Raw genomic sequence first — 19,188 nt, forward strand, 5'->3', positions numbered from 1 at the left:
CGTACCGCGCCGTGCCGTGTGGGGCCGTACCGCGCGCTGCGCTCCGCCTCCCCCGGGCGCCGTGATGGCGGCGGGCCGTTCGGCTGGGCGCTGAGCGGCACCGATGCGGGCGGAGGATGATCCCGCGATACGCCAGGAAACCGGTGCCCCCCGGCGCCCTGCAGCCGTGAGTGGCCGCCGCTCGGGGCGCGGGTCGGGTTGGGTCGGGTCGGGTGGGAGACGCGGGGCCCGGGGATGCTCCTGCCGTCTCCCTGCAGCCAAAGTGAGAGCCAGCAAGTGCTGCCCGTAAGGGTTTGCACAGGCTCCGGGTGGAGGCCGCTCCTGTCCCGTCGGAGCGTGAGTCCCCGCGGGGCACAGCTGTGTCACAGCTGCTCTCGGGGCTGCAGCCCATCGCTGCAGGGTTTGGCCTGTAGGAATGATGCTGGTTTCCAAGCCAAGGCCTATAATGCTGTGTTCAGCCTGGAGTCTGTCCTGGTGTCTTCATTCTAACAAGAACGAGGCTAACAGTAAAAACGAGTTCAGTTATGCAGACTGGGGCATTCCTCAAGGTCCAGAACACACGTAAAGCTTGGGAGCTACGTTGCTACTCCCCATGGTAATATTAGGGTCTGCTCTTTCTTGCAGACAAGGCCTGACGCAGCACGCCGTGCGGCACCACCCGCTGCCAGAACCCAGCCCTGTGACACCCACCGCTGAGAGCTGCCCAGGGGCTTCCAGGTACGTGGCACTGCAGAAAGCAGATCCGGGTCTGGAGACCATGGGAAGAACCATCAGCTTTGTGTTGGGTTGTAATGATGGCCATCATGTGGTCGGTAGACTGAGTCTTCACCTCAGAACAGCATCATTTACAAGCACAGCCTCCGTATCTGCTTTTCTGTGACTGTGTTATTGGCTTGGGGTTTATTTTTTCTTCTTCTTTTCTTTTCCCACACCGTGTGCGTTTCAGTGGGTCTGAAATCTCAAAGCACTCGGATTACCCCTCTGTTACCCCAACTGATGATGGGAATTCATGGTCCGCTAGTCTGAGCTACACAGGCACCTCCACCGAGGACAGTTCCATCTTCTCTTGGGGCTGTGATGTGAGTAGAATATCATCACCCAAAACAGACCTACCGCTGTAAAACCATGTTTGAAATGCCATTGTAAATGTGTTGCGGGATAAAGCTGAGGACTGCCTCAAATCGTGATGTTAGGGGATAGAAAAAAACATGTTGGCCTTTTCCTCATCTTTACCTTCACTCGGATCAAAACCCGATAGGCTTTATTGCATTTCTGGTCTAAAAGTTTGGAAATATGTATCACTCAATGTGATTTCCTGCAGAAGTCCTGCTAGACCTTCAACAAACAGATGGTAAGTTAAAAGGCCTTGCAGTGCTATTCACTACGTCTTTGATGGATGCTTTTCCTTCCTAGGAATTTGATAAAGCTGCCACACAACAAGTCCAGAACGTGTTCAGGCAACTCGATGAGCTGCTCTATGAACAGAAAGGAAATGTCCATGTGGAGGGACTGCAGGAAGAATGCCAGCAGTGGACGTCCAACTTTCCTCATCTCAGGTGTTTTTATTAACAGATTAATGTCAATAGCAGCACATTTACAAGAAGTAGGGATGGTAACAATTGCTTTTAAAACATCAGCAGGGTGGTTTTATGCAACCTTACAGCAGATAAAGAGATGACTCTGTTGGTCTGCCTGCTGTTGTCATTAAAATACATGCTGCTGGTGGAGTGGTAGCAGGAACGTGTTGCCTGGGAGGACTACAAAGAAGCTGTCCCAGCAGCAGGGGATCAGGTTAGGAAAGCTAAAACCCAGACAGAATTAAATCTAGCCAGGGCCATAAAGGGGAACAAGAAGTTCTGCAGGTGTCTTAGTGATAAAAGGAAGGACAGGAAGGACGTGGGCCCTCTCCAGAAGGAAACTGGAGGCCTGGTCACAAGGGATATGCTGAAAGCTGAAGTACTCAGTGAGTTCTTTGACTTCGTCTTCACCAGCAAGGGCTCCAGCTGCACTGCCCAAGCTGTTCTATGATCTCACCTTTGCTTTCCTGCCAGAGGTTTAGTGCTATTTGCAACTGACTTAGCCTTAACATAGCAAAATGTTCTTAGAAAAGATACATGGTATAGTTAAAATCCAGCTTAAAAATAATGTAAGAAATCCTACACATAGCTCCACCAATCCTTATAGCTGTCTGGAAAGTTTTATTACATGTACACAAACATTTCCGTCCATATTCAAGTCTTACTATTAGCAGGGCCTGAGAAAAGCCAATGACATTTTTTTTATGGATTTACCTGACACAGTGTGGAGTGTAGTAGGGAAAACAATTAAAACCATGCTTGATTATCACTAAGAAAACTGCACAGCTTCCCAATAGAATTTTTAAGATTTGCTTTTGCCTGTTCTAATACTCTTCCAGAATCCCCCTTGGATCACTTTCTGATTTATTTATCCTCTGCTTTTGCCCTGGCAGGGTCGTGGGGAAGCAGATAGTGATCCCCAAAGATGAAGGGTACGAATGGTTTTCGAGTTCGCCTTCTGCAAGTTTATGTTCATCAGATGTAAGTCCATCACAGGAAGAGGGCTCTAATGAGTAAGTACCACCCGTTGATCCAGACTGCACCAGGGTGGGAAGGTGATTTTTTTCTTCTGTGGACTTCAGTAGTTGGCTTCTTAATCAGTGAGCAATGTGTGGAGTGATGGCTTAGCTGTTTGGTTGGGCTGGGTTTTGAACATAGCCTGTTTTGTTTGTTTTTCATTTCTAACTGAAGAAAACTACATTCAGAATAGCAAGGGCATCCAGCTGTCCTTGTTGCCCTCTATAGTAATCCGGTCAGTACATAGAAATACCTTTGCCACTGCTGACTTCCAAAGGATATATAGACGTTGTGGCTGGTTTTACTGTTAGCCATTTATTAACTGGGCATAAATTCAGTGGCTCCCAAATACCTGGTGTTACCTACCGTGTTGTTTCTCAGCTCACTTGGTGCTGCTATTGGAAGTGGAATAACAACTTCTTTTCATTTCTGCTTTCTGAAAAATGCCACCTGTTCAGATTTAGTGTTTTTGGCAAGAAGGTGCCTCTTTCTGTTTCTCCTGTTCTCAAGAAGGCCAACCGTTCCCAGCCTCCGACCTCATGTTCTCCAGACAGCGAGGAAGGTGAAGATGGAGTCATTGCCTCTGAAGGCATAATGGAGGAATATTTAGCATTTGACTGCAGAGATGTGTAAGTCTTGAGCATCAAGATAGCACCAGTGTCCCATAACTTTTCTTCTTAAGATACAGATATATTTGGTTTCGCTATGGATTGATTTTTAAAGTGCTTTTCTCTCTAGAGAACTTCCAAAAGCCTGGGGTTGGTAGAGCACTGGAGATTTTTCTTTATCCACCTTCTGTAACAACATATTTTGTTCTATTTATCTGAATTTTACATAATTCCTCGCAATAGCTCTTTTTGTTTGTGCTTTATATGAACCAAATTGTGCTGCAACTAAGAGCCTGCCGCATACTGGCATATTGAAGACTCATTTAAATGCTGTGCATTCGTTGCACTAAGTCAAACTGATAGTTGTTTGTTGCGTGCCAGCAGCGTGCTCTTCTGCTTTGTGCTGCAGTGTGCAGACAAGCATCTTGGATAGAATTGTACAGTTCCCAGGTTTTTAGTGGTAATTTAAGGATCAGTGCTTGCTTATAAATAGAACCACTGTTTTTATCTTAAGAAGGGACTGAGAGGGGCATAGAGAGGATTCCTTTTGTCTCTTTACTTCATCCAACTGAACAATATAAACATATGGCCTGGCTAAGAACTCTGGGTGATAATGTCACTTAATGTCTGTTTCACTAGTTTTAATAAATGAAGTCCCCTTAGCTGCTAAGGCATGTAGTTGAAAAGGTGATTGTCTCAGTCATTTCACATTGCTGTCAACAGTAAATTCTGGCAGGAATACAAATTTACGTACCCAGGGCACAGAAGTGTTCCAGAAGCACTGGAAAAAGATAGCTTCTTTCATTGTTAGACTAAATCATTTCATATCGCTATTTATTGTACCTTCAGTCCTTGGAAAACAGTACTGTGTGATACTGTGTGGTGGTGGAGATGTTCAAGGTCAGGCTGGACGAGGCTCTGAGTTCCTGATGGAGCCGTGGGTGCCCCTGTTCACTGCAGGGAAGTTGGAGCAGATGACTTTTAAAGGTCACTTGCAACTCAGATGATTCTATGGTAAACATGAAATGTCTCCTTTAAGCAATTCAGCCAGCTGCCTCGACCTATTTCAGATTAAGAGAAAATAGGGCAGAAGTGAAGCAAAAATACAGGGGACATGGAATGTGGGTTTGTGGTACGTATACTGCCTCTGTTTTTACAGGGAGGAGGAACTGCACGAGAGGAAAATTGGCCTCTCCTCTAGTAGGCGAAAACTGGGGTTTCCTCCTGTCTCTCCATATTCCTGCATGAAGGATTCTGTGCTCACATTTGTGTTTGATGATGTGTGGAGTGAAGTACTAGGCTGCATGGAAGAACTGATCAGCAGGCACTGGGAAGTGTCAGCCTCTGGTAAGGAACACAGTTAAACTGGAGATTCAGAGGGGATTTAGTTACTTGGTTTTTCAAGGATGCAATGAGAGATGCATTTGGGAATTATCTCTTCAAGGCTGAAAAAGGTTGTTTGATAACAGTGTCAGAAGTGGCTGTAAAGGATTTAACAGAGCTTAATGTTTAAGATGACTCTCGTACTGTGCACAAATAAGAGTTTTAGTAGTCGGTACTGACAAGGATCCTCTCTTGCTTTATGTAGATGATGAGAAAAATATCATCAAAGTAGAAGCAATCCGAGCAGATTCTGGAAGCCCCCAGCAGTTTGATCCTCTGCCAGTGCTGTTACCTCGTGTGCCACAAACTAAAATGCCCTCAGTGACATCCAATCTGGTAAGTACTTCCAGCCAGCTGGTTTGTGTAAGGATGACTCAATGCAATGCTACAGAAGTATAGATTCAAGTACGCCAGGAACGCTTCAGCTACGTGACTAGTTTGGATTATGCACAGATGCTGCCTGTCCTTGCTGACTACCAGAGTTCTATTATTCCTCATCTGCAAGCGTTCTTATTTTTCTCTTTAAAATTAGAATGTAATATTTTACATGTGTATTGAAATGCGAGGTAGTGGCTGCTCATTAATATGTTTAACAGTATTGGAACTAAACTGTGTGTAAGATCCCATTCTCACTAGCCTATCAGTACTTAACTGATGAGAAAAGAGAGAATAATTCTCGGTATATTTGTACAACAGTTGTGTTTTTTTTTAACCCCCAGACTCTGAATTTGACTGCTTTAGATTACATGCTCCTAGAGTGGTGAGCACCAAGCGTTATCTCTGTTCCATTGTAATTCAACTCTTTATTTCTTTTTACTTCTCCTTTATTTCTACCCCCTGCATCTTCCTCTCATTCCTGTTACTGTATGTGTAGTGCCCAAAACCCAGATGTGGCCGCAAAACCAAAAAGAGGAGAAAAGCACCTCAAGTATGTATGCTGGAGAGATTTAAGCTCTGTTCTTTTCTGTTTGTTGTTGTTATGGTGGGATGAATGTCATGTTTTTCAAGCTCAGTCTGCATTCCAGGAGAAGATTGTCCAAGTCTGTCCTTGCCCTAAAACATATGCCGACATACACTGGAAAAAATACTTGTTTAGAACTCCTGCTTATAGCTGTTGCTGTAAGATTGTATTGCACAAACAAGAGGCTCAGTTGGGAATTACTGAAGTTGACATAGCATCATCTGATACACTGGCTAAGTGCTGCCATTTGCAAGCAGAACTAAATGCTATCTTAAGTAGAGGAAATTGTATAAATGAGAATATATATATATACATATAATATAAAAAGTATAGAGAGGACAGAATGTATAAATATGGGTGAATGTGATTGGCGAATAGTAATTTCTTTATATTTTTTTGTTTATCTTTCAGGTAAATCAAGGTTCAAGTAGTGGGTCTCAACAGAATCTCAGTGGCTTGATTGTGATACATGGGATCCACTTACAGCAAAGGAATCTGCCCGTAATTGAGAAAACACTGTAAGAGCTACAGATTCTGTCTGTTTTAAAGCAGAGCACTCTCACAGAGGGAGAGATTCAATCCAAAACAGCATGAGATAATTTTCTACCTCTGTGGAATGAATTTTCATTTATTTTCTTGCTTAGAATCATAGAATCACTGAGGCTGGAAAAGACCTTAATATCATTGAGTCCAACCACGACCTAACCATGCCTCCCTAACAACCCTCTGCTAGATCATGTCCATGAGCGGCACGCCCAAATAGTTTTTAAACACACTCAGGGATGGTGACTTAACCACCTACTTGGGAAGCCCATTCCAGTGCTTCACAACCCTCTCTGTAAAGTCTTTCTTGATATCCAACCTAAACTTATCTCAGAACAACTTGAGGCCATTTGCCCTTATCCTGTCACCTGTTGCCAGTGCTTGTTTATGTATTATCCCTTATGTTATTCTTCTAGTATGACCTTAAATTGCTGCTAAGTGTGCCTTCTAGTGAATGGCTAAGGCATTGGTGGTAGTACAACTGATGTTGTGAAAAGAGATAAAGCTCAGAATGGGGATGCAGAGCCTGATTTGCTCACTTGCTATGAGTGGACTTCTGTTACATCTAGGCTATGGCTATGAGAGCAGTCAGTGTTTTTATGTATATGCTATGGGGAACTACAACTTTTATGCTGACACATTTAATCAAATAGCAGTTCAGTAAATTCATATATATATATAGAATAATAGAATCACAAGTTTAGAAAGGACCTACAAGATCATATGCTCCAACAGTCCTCCCATTACCATTGCTACCACAAGCTACTAAACCATCTCTCGTAGCTCCTTATCCAGACGCCTCTTGAACACGGCTAGAGACAGCGACTCCACCACCTCCCTGGGCAGCCATTCCAGTGCCTGACCACTCTCTGAGAGAAAAAGTTTCTTATTATGTCCAGTCTAAATTTCATCTGATACAAATTGTGGCCATTTCCTCGAGTCCTGTTTGTTGTCTGGGAGAAGAGGCCAAGCCCCTCTTCATTACAACCTCCCTTCAGGAAGTTGCAGAATGCAGTGAGGTCTCCTCTGAGCCTCCTCTTCTCCAGGCTGAACAATCCCAGCTCCCTCAGCCACTCCTCATATGACTTGTGCTCCAGACCCCTCACCAGTTTCATTGCCCTTCTCTGGACACACTACAGGGCCTCAATGTCTTTCTTGTAGAGAGGGACCCAAAAATGAACACAGTACTTGAGATGCAGCCTCACCAGTATGTATATATGTGTGTGCGTATATGTGTGTATGCATATTATGTATAGGCTTTTTTCTTTTTCACCTACTATCATATTCTAAGGTAGATGTAAGTGGTTTACTTAAGAAAAGAACAAACCTCTGCATTACCTAACATCACCCAGAGATGAATAGTGCGGTGACAAGGTGGCTATCAGTTACAGCAAAAGTATCTCTTTTGGTTATCTAATTCTTTTATTAGGGACCTGGAAGACAAACGCCCAGGATCCAGTTCTGTCCTCTCGAACAAAGCATGGCCAAATCGCCCTCCTCTGGAGCTCAGCACATCACCTCTGTCTCACAGCTCAAAAAGGCGAAATGCACCGCCACGTACCCTGCACCCCATCAGCACCAGCCAGTCTCGCACCGCAACCCCACGCTCCGTGGATGATGTCTTCAGGGGAACCCGACTGTATGTTTCCATACCAGTTTCTCGTGACTAATTACCACAACCAGAGAACCCAGCTTACACAAAGGGCATTCAGTTACAATGAGAGAATGTGGATTTTTTGATTTAAGAAAGAATTGATTATATTTTGCCTGAGAAAGCAAAGTTGCTAGTTCACTGCATTACCATCTGTGATTCAATGAATCCTTGTTAGGCAGTTTTGAATGAAAATGATATCCTCCAGTCTGTGCAGTCCAAGCAGAGCAGATACCACTATCTCTCTTGACATCATGTTTCTCTTTCTACAGCTTATTTTCAAGATGAACTTGAAAAAAGCACAGCGTTTAATGTTAACTTACTTTAGCTATCCTTTCCCAGTCTAGATGGACAGTGTGCTCACCTTGGGTAACCTATTAGGAGCATGAGAAGAACTAAATGACTCTGACTGACCTCACCGAACCTTTATGTCCAGAATATACTTCTGTTTGGCATAATGATCTGAGTTTAGTCTCTTACAGGGACTACAGCTATAGAAAAATAACACAGGCTACACAGAACTTGTAGAATACACAGGTATTACAAATCAAAACCATAACATGCCCCTTCAAGCTGTGCTAGATGGCGTGCAATTCATCCACCACCTGACTTGTTTATACTCCCACCTCCAGAGTATTCATTCTCAGACTTGCTTTTACTTACAAGCTGAATATTAGACACCCTAATAAGCAGAACGTCTAAGTAATTAACTAAAGAGTTTTCTGCTGAACTTCACCTGCAGAACTAATTTCTTAGAGCCAGTCTCTAGTCAGCCCCAGTGCCAGCATTTCATAGCACAAGTACTGCACCTGTTGCTCTTACTTCAACCTTGTTAAAATACACAATGCCAAACAAACTTACAGTACTGTATGCCTACACACTGTCCACCACATAAACTCTGTTTTCCTGTCCTTCCTGTTGCCTTGCAGCCTGACTGCACACGAGCAGCTGTCCTCACCCTCCCCACTGCTGCTAAACCGGAATAGTCTCCTACCACCTATTGGTACCACCGACGTGGCGGAACAAGCGAGCACTGCAGGATCGCAGAGACAAACGGTAACAGGCAGAACCATTTCAATTTCCTATTGGACACTGTAAAATTCTAGTTAGTGCTGATGAAATTACCAGGCATAGGAGTTTAAGTTGGTTTACCTTGTGACAGCAGCTGAAATAGAGGTGTTGAAATTTCACGTGACTTTTGACCAACAGCATCTTCTAGACTTGAATGCTGCAACTCCAATAAGCGCCAGAATTTTCTTTCTCTCTATAAGTAGGTGTGGAACATTTTGTCTTGGGAAACTAGCTGTAATTCTTAGTGTAATTAAATTCAGTGTACTGCTGCAATAAGGAAAAGTAATAATCCTATTATTCTTTAATGCAGAAGTCTCGAGGAAACTCAAGTCGAGCTCACAGTGTAACAACACATGAAGATACTCACCAGCAGCTACACGAGAGGCTCTTCCTGCCTGATCATTTCTCCAGGCCTAAAACAACCAATGTATTCTTGGTAAAGCATAGCAAATGACACCACTTCATCCTCTGGTACTGACCGGGGGCTCTGGCAGTTATCACAGATAGGTTACATGAGAACCAAATGCCACAGGTGATTGTTGCCATCAGGTTTGTTAGTCCCCATGTTTAACTTCAACAGCCTTGGCTCTCTGGTTACCAATGTACAAACATTCTAAAAACCCATTTTGAAACAGAACAACTTTCAGAAGCATTAGGAATCCCTCTAGATTGTCCCATGGTCATCCTAAGAGTGTTTGAAAAGAATATTTTCTTCTCCTGAAGTTGATCTAAACCTCTTTAAACATTTTAAAACTCTACTTAGAACATTACAGCATCTTGCAAATTTGCTCTCTTAGGAAATAAGTACAATCGCGTTGTTTTCAGCCTTGTTATAATGTTGATGTTGGCCTTTTTTTCCATGCAAACATAAAAATCTTGAACTGTCTTTTCAGCCGGATCCACAGCATCGCCGCTCTTGCACTGTTATTGATTATGGCAATCATGCTTGGACAAGCAGAACGTCAGCAGGTTCAGGTAAGCTCATCAGGAGATCAAGGGAAAAGTAGGCTTTTCACCACTGTGTTTTGGAGCTCTCAATGGAGTTATGGGGACTTCTCACATACAAAGAGAATGTATACTAAAAAGATGGAATTAAAGCTGCAGAGGATAATAGCAGCTGCAAAAGATAACAGGTAGCAAGCACACAAGTGCTGATTTGGGAACTGGAGGGGACTTCTAGCTTGTTTAACAACCTGAATGACCTGCACTGACAGTAATACAAGTGTTATAAGAGGCAACCTGAGATTTATTTAAGTACTAAATTGAATTTACTTCTTTTCAACTGAAGAAAGGAGGGTTTCCAAGTCAATTGAGTTCCTGCTCCCCTCCAGACAGCGTATTTAAATGTAATACGAGTTTTATGACTGTCATATTGACAGAGACAAAAAACTGAAATTACAAAAACTTTGTAGACATGAATGCATTCTGGGAGATCAAGAAACACAGCAGATCCCAGCAACGCAGAAGTCCTACCCTTCATCCCTTTGGGAAGGACAGTCACATCTAAAACTTAAGGTTCCAGTTGATTTACATGGTTTGATAAGTGATTACTTTCCTCTTAAGAAGGCCTCGGGCTGAAAGAACTAGCAGATTACCTTGAAAGTTATATGAAATAGTTTTTAAGTTACTGATGAACTGACTGATAGCTATAATAAGAAGCCAGAAAACCCCGCCATGTTAGTATTAAGCTAGAGGAGCTGCATTTAAGTACTTAGCTTCAATAACTTTTAGAAGTCTGTAAGTTGTACATGGTGTCTTTATTAGGTCTTCAGCCACATGGTTCTGTGAAAGGCCAAAGTCGAAGTGGATCAGTCACAAAAAACAAACAGGGCTTCTGATGTGTCGTGTGAAGAAGTTACATCCACCTCCTGGGAAGTCACAGACGACCTCTCGCAATGTCAGGGCTGTTTACAGAGAGTCTTCAAGCACCCTTCCTTACGAACAATCCTATTTTTATATTGTCTAAGAAGCAACTGCCAAAGATTAGAAGGGATATATACTTGCACATTCCATTTTCTACCAATACAAAAAGCTACCCTCCAGTGAATCCTAACTCCTTCAAAACCTAGCAAATACTTTAAATCATTGCTGTTTTCTATTAATTAGTACTGTTTTGTGACAGCTTCATGTTACAGGCAATTACTGCAAGACCTGCTGATTTTTCCATCAGCTCCACAAAAGATTTATGAGGCATTTCATAGCAGTAGTTTTTAAAGTTACATTTAAAGCTCTGTGTATGCACTTAAAGCAATATTATACTATCAGAAGGAAGCTATGTATATGATACCGTTGCTACAACTCAACCTAGACAAGTTATGAATTCTGTAATAGTTGCAACAGAGATTAACACAGCTGTGTAAAAATAAGGTATCAAAACAGATGAAGAGAACTGACAGCTTTAAGGGTAGCATACCACCAAACCCTGCTCCGTTACATATTTATATATGAACCTAATTCTCAGTATCTGAAGAAAGTTTAAGGGACAAACAGCACTCTTATTATGAGCAGTTCCAGACAGCATTTCAAGAAAGCATGTCGTCTTCCTGGAGAGATGCTTTATGTAGTTTCGCAGAATAGGTCAGCCTCCATTTCTCAAAAAGCAAACAAAAGGGAACAAAGAAACAAGAAACTCCCACTGCAACTAAAGTAGGTATTTCTGCACTCCATCCTGAAGGTCCCCAACAAGCACCATGTGAGAGACATGGTTGAAGTACCAGCTTTAGTTGCCCTTGTGGCTCCCAGTGAAGTGAAAACACCCAATACAGACTATTCAAAACAACTGATTTGTTGAAGGTCTTGCTCCCAAGCAGTAAGCACCAGATGACAAGCAATAAGGACAAGCTGAAGATAGCCACTTCCTGAATTGGAACAGCAACTGTGATGCAAGAAAACAGCTGATCCTCCATAACTCAATTGAAAAGCACTTTCCCTAAGTTTCCTTATTGTTAGTATTTTCCAAGTTACAATTCACAATGGAAACAACTTGTCAGGATTTTTTTTATGAAGTGGCTCCTCTGCTTTCCATTGTAAGCTATGCAATCTACAAAGTGTTAGTAGTACTTACACAGCAGCTAAGGATTTCTGAACTAGCTTGAAGTTCTTCTGCCAATTGAAGAATCCAGTTGATTGAAAGCGTGCTCTGAAAAGAAAGCAAAGCAGAAGTGCACAAATGGAAGATTACCTCCTTCCTTTGCATTTCCAGAGGGAAAAGCAGCTTTGGGCTCAATCTACATCTCTTAAGTTTGAATAGAGATAAGAGGATGCCTAAAAGCAGCCTGTAGTCACTGAACTGTTCCAAAACTCAGTTTCTCTAATGGTTAAGACTAGCAGAAAGACATGCAATGTATCACTTAGTTATCTCAAGCTAACTGGAGAGAAGCATCCTCTTTAAACCAGTGCCATTCCTCAGGGACCAACGTAGTGCTTAAGAGTTACCAAACTACACAAACTTGAATAGACTTCTGGTACCATAATGCAGTATTTTGTAGCCTGGGGGAGGAGACGAAGCATTAAAAAAAATGAAAGCCATCTCATCATAAGGTAACTTTTGGTTTCTATACAAATGGTTGAGAGATTTGTCTATACTGTTTGATATCTGTTTTGTATAGCAAGAGTTATGTTCAAATCCCATGTGTTAACCAACACAGTGACCTACTGAACTCTTTCTGAATCAGGATAGCTGTTTAAAGCAGCTAAATGGAACTCATTTCCTATTCTACCTCTGACTTCCCCTTAGGAAGCTCTAGTAAATAGTTGCTGAATTCTATCACTGAAGCAATAGGGACCTTCAACTCAAAGTAGGTGTTTGTCACGTGGCCTTTGAAGAGTGATCCATAAATAAAGCCAGCCTCATTTCTTTCAACTACAGCAAGTTACCCTTCAAATTCATAGCCCAACCCACTACATAAAGCAGTTTTAAAAGAGCAGAAATAAAACAAAAACCCACACAAGTTTTGTATACTTGCACATCTAAGAGCACTTCTGAAATAACAGAACCGTTGACAAACACAGAGCACACCAAAGCAGGAGTCGGAAGTAATCCCTATCGTGCTATAGCAGGAGTGTGATGCAACTGAAATTACAACATATTTGTAGGCTTTGGAAGTCCTCGTCATGGGACATCTTGAATCCTAGACACAAAGCCACTCTGTTCTGCGGATTTATTAGTTCACTGCATCACATCAGCACATTGGAAGGTGTTAGGAGATTTTCTGCCAAGTCACTCACATACTTGCTACAGCCTCATTTTCTTAGGGCACCTGCTTACATGCCACTGTCAAAGATCAGGTCATAAATAAGTGGCCCTTTCGTATAACTCCATAACACCAGCATATGTAACAGCACAGATGTGGTTTTCAACTGCTAATAAAGTATGTTGTATTTACTTCAATAAAAGTAAGTAACAACTTGATCTGCAAACTAACTCATGCAGTGCTCAGCTTTTTGCACGCTTCAGTAATCACACCTTCAGTAGAATTTGAGTACGTTGTAAAAGGGAAGGAAAGTGGAAGTGGTCAGGTGAAGAGATGCTGTATCTTTTCCTAGAAGACTAAGGGTCAAGATCAGTGTTGACAGGCACAGCCAACAGCTTTGCTCTTTCTAGAAGTACTGTCTTGCTAACTTAATTCTATTTAGTTTTTCACACTTGAGAAAAATCCTGCAAAATGTCTTTTTCACAGCTTTCTTACCCTCTACTCTCACATTATGTTCTGCAGAATCTGTGATGAAGCCCTTGGTTCACAAGCTGCATACTTACAGCAGCATTACCTGGAAAAATGATCTATCTTAATGTTTTTCAGAACTGCTACAGAAAGTCAGCACACACACCATGCCTTGTGCTTTTGATCTGATAGCTGTGCATTTAACATGCAGGCTAAAGGGGAAAAAAGAATTGAAAAGTTATTTCCAAATGTTGCTTTTAAGGCATATACCACAAGGGGGACTCTTCTACAATTTTATAGGGCAAAAATAACTCCACAGAGAAGGGTTGGGGAGGGGGGGAAGATAAGTAAATAATTCCTGGAGCTGAATATGCAGAGACCATTTTAGGCTTTTTAAGTCCACAAAAGCTGTTAATCTATAAAATTCATTAACGGGTATCAATTTATGTTCACATTCCACTGCCATTCTGGCTCCTTTATGTCTGTGGTTTAATACTGTGTTTAAAATTTTGAGTAGCTCATTAATTTTTTTTTAACAGAGGGGTAGTTAAGAGACTTAGCAGAGTCACTAGATATAAGCCGCAAAAGCAAGCAAAGGCACACACACAAAACAAACTGACTTAGTGACTTTTACTTACAGCCCAGGATTACCCTCACCTGTGCTCCCACAGCTGACCAGACACTTGCCTCTGCTGATTAATCAGAGGTTCAGGCTGTGATGACGGGTTTCCCATACACACAGCAATGCATATAGGGCAGGAGGAAAGAAACAGTGATGGGTGGAATGTAGAGATAAAGTGAGATGGGTACAGATGGGGTATGGGTAGCAAAGAAGGGGAGTGCTGAGAAGAAAGGAGGAGGTACGCTAATAAGCCTGAGCCTTAGGGAAACGTAAACTACCAAAACAACAACAGCACAAATTCTAGTTGCTGTTAACGTGCACATTTCAGCATGATTTGCTGTTCTGCTCAGCAATACAAAGCTATAGTGAAAGCCTGGTATCTCATGGCTGCATACCTCCCGTCCTACCTTAGGTACAGCATGTTGTACAACTTGTTAGTGTTAAGAGTTCAACTACTAGACCAGGCTGCCCAAAGCTGCATCCAGCCTGGCCTTGAAAACTTTCTCCTGATATCCAACCTAAACCTCCCCTGCCTCAGTTTAACACCATTCCTCCTTGTCCAATCATTATCCACCTTTCTAAGCAGGTATTCCCCCTCCTGTTTAAATGCTCTCTTCAAGTACTATAAGACTGCAATTAGGTCTCCCCAGAGCCTTCTCTTCTCCAATCTAACCAAGCCCAGCTCCCCTAGCCTTTCGTCATAGGAGAGGTGCTGCAGCCCTCTGACCATCTTAGTTCCGTCCTCTGGACTCCAAGAGCTCCACCTCCTCGTGCTGGCGGCTCCAGCAGATGGGCCCTCACAAGAGCCGAGTAGACGTAGACAGTCTCCTCCCTTTCCCTGCTAGCCACTCCCCTTAAATACAGCCCAAACACCGCCAGCCTTCCGGGCGGCGAGAAACGCCGAGGCGAGCTGCAGCAGCTTGAAGGCAGGGGGGGAGGTTGGCGGAAGCTCCTGGTTGTCTCGCCCCGACATGTCCGGGCGGCTCCGCGCTGTCCCGCTATGGCGCACGCAGGCCCCGGGTTGACGAGCCGGCGCAGCCGGGCTGCACGCCCCGAAGCCGCCGCCGCTCTCGGAGCGAGCCGGAGAGCGCCTCACCTCGCGTACGACGGGAAGCGAACCGGAGAGGAGACCGCCCGTGCCTGAACACCGGACGCCGCAGCGGCTTCCCCGGGACGGGGAACGCAGAGGCGCCGGCCCGCCGGGGGCCCTCACCGACGCGACCCGAATGGCCTCATCGAGTATTTCCCACTACTCCACGTCCCTACGTACAACGTGTGAATGTTTCTTGAACACCCCCGGGGTTGGTGACTCCACCACCTCCTTGGGCAGCCCGTTCCAGCACCTCTTAGGGAAGAAGTATTCCCTGACGTCCAAGCTGAATCTTCCCTGGACAACTTGAGGTCCTCTCGTCCTACTGCTGGGTACACAGGACAAGTACTCGTTCTGTCAGAATGGCTGTAAGCCCTTCCTGCTTCTCCATGCAAGCAAATTCAGAAACTCAAGAGTGTCCATAAGACTGAATAGTTCAAATGACCATAAAGAGAGAAAGAGATTTGTGGATGCCAAGTTATTTTAGCTCTTCAAGTCTTAAAGTGATTTCACAAGGCTGATCAGCAATGAGTTGGAGGCTCACTTCTCCAGAGTTATAGGGAAGAGATTTGGAAAGCTTCCATCTGCATCTTGGGAAGGCCAAGCTTATGCAGGTCTGGAAGTGTGAGGTGCCTGTCCCAGCTCCAGCACAGGCCAGGCAGTTGCCTCGGATCCTTTTGGCCTCCTTGGTGGGGAAGATGTACTGGCACCAGCCAGCAGCCACGCATTCAAAACCCTCGCAGAAGGGTTAGCACTGTAGGTGAGGCTACACTGCTGCCTGTGGCCTTCCAAAGCTCATTTCCTTCATTTTTGCAACCATTTCTGCTGCATTTGTGATTGTCCTCATTTCCTGCAACCAAATAATAATGAAAAACTAGCCTGCCTGCTTATAGAAATAATATAAAAATATTATTTAACATATCTGTAATATATAACACAATATAAATATATTATTTATATTTATATAAATAATAATAAAAAATAAATAATAATAATAATAATAAAAAATAATAATAAAAAATAAAGCTACCCTGCTTTTATTGCTGTACTACATCATATTATGGCGTTACACCCAGGCAGGCCAGAAAGTTTGACATCTCTGTCATAATCCGTACTGGTTCATCACCAGGTGCAGGAAGCTAGACACGCACTTGTTGAAACTCATAGTGCTCCTCTCCACTGAAAACCCCAATTCATGTATCTGCCTCATTCTCCTCTTCCCTGGTGTCTGTCTCCTCCTGATGCTCTGCCCACCAGCAGAGAAGCCAGTCCCCTGTGGGTGGCGGGGCACCTGTCACAGTGAGCACGTGGTGATACAACCACCCTGCAGAGCAGCAGAAGCGCTTCTCCCTGGGCACTGAGAGCACTTGGTGCTGAGAAGCAGCACTGCAAGGAGGTGGAAGAGACTGGGAGAGGAGACTGAAGGCAGAGAGTGCTTCTGGCACCCTCCCAGCCCACACTGTGGTCAAGGACCATTGTGAATCTGTCTGCAGCTGTGAGCACTGAGTGGTCGGCAGAAGTCCTGAGGCCCTGCCTCCCCTTCTTGGTTTGCCTGCACAGGTAGTGATTGTGGGAGCGGGATTGTGGAACTCAGAGACAACTCAGTATGAGTTAACAACTGAGTACAACTTTATTACTGCGCAAACAACCTTTTATACCCCAACTGCAGTCATGGCATAATATGATTGGATAACCCAGACATGGCACAACAAATGATTGGCTGCCTTAAACCCCCAACTAAACAGTTTAACAATACCCTGACACCGTGACAACTCGAGACCCTCGCCACCTGGTCCCTGCCCCTCTGCCTCACAAAGCCTTCTCACAAGGTCGTTATGTCCTTGAAGCCATCATCATAGTATCATAGTCTCGTGCGGGTTGGAAGGGACCTTAGAGATCATCGAGTCCAACCCCTTGGGATTCGAGCCTCCTGTGTAGCAGAGCGGCACTTCTACCACTTGCACCACAGGGGGGGATTCGAACCCAGGGCCTCCAGTGTTGCAACGCGGCATTCCTACCACTGCGCCACCGGGGCACACAATCATGCCCTCCCTGTTCTCTCAACCAACTCCCAACAAGTGATGGCATGGGACTATACCTGGGAACCGCTGATGTTCAGTCTGCCGTGCTGCTGGAAGAGCTGACAGAGGTGTGTCAGCCACCCACAGAAACCCTGCAGGGTAGAGCTGCTGGGACACACAGCCAGGGCACCACAGGGCTTGCTGCCCTGTTCTGGCCTGGCCTTGCCGTGGCCTGTGGATTGGCTGGAATGCCATTTCTCACCCTGCATCCATGTAACTAGTCCCAATTGCCTTGGAGTTGTCATGGTTTGATGACTTTTGGTTACTGGTATTCCACGCCATAACATCATGAGGTGCGATGGGAGTTAAAAGTGTTAATGCTTCAGTTCTGGTTACCCAGAATGCCCAGAGGACAAGAACTGCATTCCCCAGGGGATTTTGCGGTCAGAGGTGTCCTGGCAAGGACACCTGAGGGGCTTTTTCGTCTCAGCATTCCTATCCTTCACCTCTCCTCGCTGCTGCCCGTCCCGACTGCGTACATTTCTTCAGTATCAGTGCAAGGCCTTCAGTTGTTTGGCCAGTCTCTCTCACATTATATTTGTTTCAATACAAATTATATCGTATTATAGTGTGTTATCTTGCATTCCATTACCAAATTTAGTAATTACTTTGTTTCTCATCAGATCATTGCCGCTGTATTTAATTATTTTGGGGTCCCCTGTTTCCCTTTTCTGTAGGCATAGATTTTGCGAAATCCCTCCTCCATAGTAGGCACGGAACCAGGCCAGACCAGCCTGTAAACTGTTGACAGCAGTGTAGGAAAAGGTCTGCGGAGCTGGCAGACGCTGTCATAGAACAGGAAAACATCCACAATCTGAGGAGGGCAGGAGGGAGAGAATGGAGAGCAGCATCGTTATCGGGGGGAGTCCCCTGCAAGTAGGCACAGGGCAGGCTCCTGACAGGACACTGTCCTTCTCCAGGCAATGACAGAGGAACTTGAGATGGAGGTGAAGGACATCCAGAAGGCATAACAACAAAAGGCCCACTGCCCCATAATTGAGGCCTCAGCACAGCCCAGACCTGAGGCAGAGGGGAGCTGGGATCCCAGCAGCCCTCAAGCATCTGCACCACCGGTACAAGCTTGGGAAGGCCAGGCCTGTACTGTCCGCAGGAGCACCCGTGCCTTGCTGTGCCCCTCACAGCAGTGCTCGGCCTTCTCACATACCAGCAGGTGAAGCGATGGCAGGGAACTACACCTGGGAATCGCTGATGTGAGACAATACTCACTCTGCTGCACTGCTTGAGGAGCTGATAGAGGCATGTAATCCACCCGCAGAAACCCCACCACGTAGAGATGCCGGGCTGCGCAGCCAGGGCTATGCAGATCCTGCTGCCTTGCTCTGGCCTGGCCTTCCCGTGCCCTGGGGACAGGCTGCGAATGCCCCTTCCCACCCTGCATCCACGTAACTGGTCCCAATTGCCTCGCAGTGTAAGAAGAAGTCTGCGGAGCTGTCAGATGCTGTCAGAGAACAAGAAAAATTCCACAAGGCAGGGAGGCCAAGAGGCAGAGGATGGAGAACAGCGCCATCATCGGGGGGAGGCCCCTGTGTGCAGGCACAGGATGGTCTCCTGACTGCACCCTTGTTTTTCCAGGCACTGAGAGTTGAGGTGGAGCTGGAGATGAAGAAACATCTCAAAGCTCAAGAGAACATCAAAAGGCGTGCTGCCCCATAAGTGAGGCCTCAGCACAGCCCAGACCTGAGGCAGAGGGGAGCTGGGATCCCAGCAGTCCCCATGCGTCTGTACCTCTGGTACAAGCTTGGTAAGGCCAGGCCTGTACTGTCCACAGGAGCACCCGTGCTTTGCTGTGCCCCTCACACTGCTCAGCACGCTAGTCTAATTTCCCCGTGTGTCCCGCATGTCTGTACCATGCACAGTGTGAAAGGGATCATCCTCCGCAATTGTTACTACCCTCCCAAGCTC

At 44.9% G+C, this 19,188-nt stretch overlaps 1 protein-coding gene across 2 annotated transcripts; it reads left to right on the plus strand.

Annotated features, from left to right (window-relative positions):
- The first annotated feature begins 25 nt into the window (after positions 1-25).
- On the plus strand, positions 26-13,222 carry FAM149B1 (family with sequence similarity 149 member B1). Of its 2 annotated transcripts, XM_015866132.2 has the most exons (15): positions 26-166; positions 625-717; positions 947-1,079; positions 1,414-1,556; positions 2,471-2,590; positions 3,053-3,223; positions 4,362-4,549; positions 4,791-4,921; positions 5,460-5,513; positions 5,958-6,064; positions 7,519-7,728; positions 8,670-8,796; positions 9,122-9,247; positions 9,705-9,786; positions 10,576-13,222. In XM_015866132.2, exons 1-15 carry the CDS (start codon positions 117-119, stop codon positions 10,647-10,649), a joined length of 1,809 nt encoding a protein of 602 aa, XP_015721618.1. In that variant the 5' UTR covers positions 26-116; the 3' UTR covers positions 10,650-13,222. The 2 variants fall into 2 exon arrangements, with proteins under 2 accessions (XP_015721618.1, XP_015721619.1); XM_015866133.2 differs by lacking the exon at positions 5,460-5,513.
- The last annotated feature ends 5,966 nt before the right edge of the window (positions 13,223-19,188 follow it).

Source organism: Coturnix japonica, chromosome 6 (assembly GCF_001577835.2).
Source record: "Coturnix japonica isolate 7356 chromosome 6, Coturnix japonica 2.1, whole genome shotgun sequence".
NCBI lineage: Eukaryota > Metazoa > Chordata > Aves > Galliformes > Phasianidae > Coturnix > Coturnix japonica.

Excerpts from the sequence above, each read along its gene's own strand:
- FAM149B1 (XM_015866132.2), top strand. The coding sequence starts at position 117 with ATGATCCCGCGATACGCCAGGAAACCGGTGCCCCCCGGCGCCCTGCAG. Across the intron at positions 718-946 it reads AGCTGCCCAGGGGCTTCCAG|TGGGTCTGAAATCTCAAAGC; the intron begins GTACGTGGCACT and ends TGTGCGTTTCAG. Across the intron at positions 9,787-10,575 it reads CAGAACGTCAGCAGGTTCAG|GTCTTCAGCCACATGGTTCT; the intron begins GTAAGCTCATCA and ends TGTCTTTATTAG.